The sequence below is a fragment of the Rhipicephalus microplus genome, chromosome 3, assembly GCF_043290135.1.
Source record: "Rhipicephalus microplus isolate Deutch F79 chromosome 3, USDA_Rmic, whole genome shotgun sequence".
Taxonomy (NCBI): Eukaryota; Metazoa; Arthropoda; class Arachnida; order Ixodida; family Ixodidae; genus Rhipicephalus; species Rhipicephalus microplus.
The window spans coordinates 62,349,697-62,351,961 of NC_134702.1; the positions used below are offsets into that span (position 1 = coordinate 62,349,697).

Consider the following 2,265-nt stretch of genomic DNA (forward strand, 5'->3'; position numbering starts at 1 on the left):
CACTGCCTCTTGAAGTCTATTTTCCATCTCGCCCTGACTGGTGTCTCGCGTGGTCCAAATCGTAATATGGTCTGTATAAATTGTGTGAATAATGTCCTAGGTTTGCTCCAATGTTTCTGATAGTCCAATTGTGATAAGGCAAAACAGCATCGTTGCAAAATGGACGCTTGCGGTGTGCCAGTGCTGCCCATGTTCACTTGGATGCTCTCCTCGTCCTGTCTAATCTTGGCAGTTCTTCTCGTAAAATATTTTGATGTATTTGTACGTGCGTTCGCCCAGACCGAGCTGCGAAACTATTTCGAAGATGGCAGTGTGCTCAACCATGCTGAAGGCCTTTCTTAAATATAGCCCGATTACTGCCATCATGCCTCGTTCAGTGTTGTCTATGACTCGCTGTCTGAGTAGTACCATGGCATCCTGCATGGACAGCCCTCTTCTGAAGCCGATAATGTGGCTGCGGTACACATTGTTAGAATCAAGGTAGCCGTAACCTCTGTTCAGGCAAGCATGCTCTATTAGTTTATCGACGCAAGAAGTGAGTGAGATGGGCCGCATGTTTTGGATTTCAAGGGGTTTACCTGGTTTCGGAATATGGATCACGTCGGACCACTTACATTTGTCGGGTATCTTTCTGTTCTTTCAGCACTGGTTCATGTATTCAGTCAAACGGCTCGTTCCCTATTGGTCAAAGTTCTGGAGCATCTTGCTGGACACTTTGTCGGCGCCTGGAACTGACTTCGTGTTGATAGTCAGAAGGAAAGCCCTGATATTTCGCTGTGGAAAGGCTCTGTCAAGATCTTCGTTGGGAAAGAACGAGTAGTCCCGGTGTTCGGTTTCCCGGTTTCTGTACAGGTGCAGCTTGGCGATTTCGCCACCCATCTGACAGGTGTTCCGTTTATACCTGTGTCTGATCTTGGCCATTTCAGCTTTCGCCACCGTTGTGGTGCCTGACCGGTACAGCAAGTGCTTGAGGATTTTCCATGTTTTTCCTGTGTTGGTGTTTGTTACCATCCATGGCGTCGCACACTTTATCCCATTTTTGTTGGAATAGCTAGGTACACTGTGTTTCGATGTGCTTGTTTAGTTCCGAAAGATTTCAACCTAAATTTTGGTTGTTTTTTGCCCCTGAAGTTGTTTCTGAGTAGATTTTTGGTTCGACAAGGTGGGCGAGGCAGCATTTAATCCGCGTTGAGAGGCCTCCGCCACAGTCATCATCCTCTTCTCGTCGAGTTAACCAGCCATCCCAATCCATTTTGGGTGTGCTTTTTTCTACGTTTCGTAGAAGTTCCCTGCTCCATTCTTCTATGTGTTTGATGAGTCACTGTTTTTCTTCATTTCTGCTGTTGCGGAATTCGTCCCAATCTACGCGCCTGATCTTTGGTTTTCAACTCGTGGTGGGAAGATTTCCTAGGATGATGCCGAAGATCCTGCGATAACTCCGCAGATCCTCGAAGCTGTTTTCCTACGTGACTCGCCCGACAATCTTGCGGAGCGTCAAGTCCGGCGTGGTGCCCCTATGAGGGCTCACATCGATTGTGGTGGGTGACGCTGGCTCACTGAGAGTGGTTTGGGCAGCCTTTTAGATGAGGTCCAATAGGTCTTTTGCATTCTTAGACGACTGCCCATATCCCCACTGCGTATGCGGAGCTTTAAATTCACCTCCGATGACAAGTCTGTTGTCGCCCACAATGTTCCTCGTTTCGTTAATACGTTCTTCAAAATTATGTGTTACGCACTTTTTAGACTGGCTGCTGTATATGTTTAGACGAAAATGCTGCTCTCCCTCTTGCTTCGTGGCACGACTTCTATGAGGATTTGGTTGATGTTCATGATTTGCGTTGTAATACGTAAAGTGAAGAGTCCTTTCTTCACTGTAGTGACGATTATGTCTCTCTCCTTGCCTTGTGTACGTTGCTTGTGAGTGGCATACCCGACAATTTTGGCGTGGTAGAATGCCTCCTGCATAGCTATGACGTCAGGCTTTTGTGGTCATTTGGATAAGTTGCGTAATGGATGCTTTTTTGTTTGAGAAACTGCGGCAGTCCCACTGCCAGATGGTGAGTCTTCTCATTTTGGTGTCCGCCAACTCAACGTAGTTCTCTTCTTCAGCTCTTCGAGTGGCTTGTCGTGCTTTAGGGCTAGCGCCTTTCTCCCCGCCTCGCTGTTGCTAAGTCGCGCCACCAGCATCTCGAACATTTTCTTTGTTTTGCCCAAAAGGCTGTTTATCGTGTCCTCGAGAACGTCTGTTTTTTTATGCTAGAACAA

The 2,265-nt window shown here is 47.2% G+C and overlaps 1 protein-coding gene across 1 annotated transcript; it reads right to left on the reverse strand.

The window, feature by feature from the left end:
- Positions 1 to 219: 219 nt before the first annotated feature.
- On the reverse strand, positions 220 to 555 carry LOC142802820 (uncharacterized). Its single transcript, XM_075887869.1, has one exon. It carries the CDS (start codon positions 553 to 555, stop codon positions 220 to 222), a length of 336 nt encoding a protein of 111 aa, XP_075743984.1.
- Between the last annotated feature and the right edge of the window lie 1,710 nt (positions 556 to 2,265).

What these genes read in the sequence shown, in the direction of transcription:
- LOC142802820 (XM_075887869.1), bottom strand. Translation starts at nt 555, where the DNA reads ATGCGGCCCATCTCACTCACTTCTTGCGTCGATAAACTAATAGAGCAT.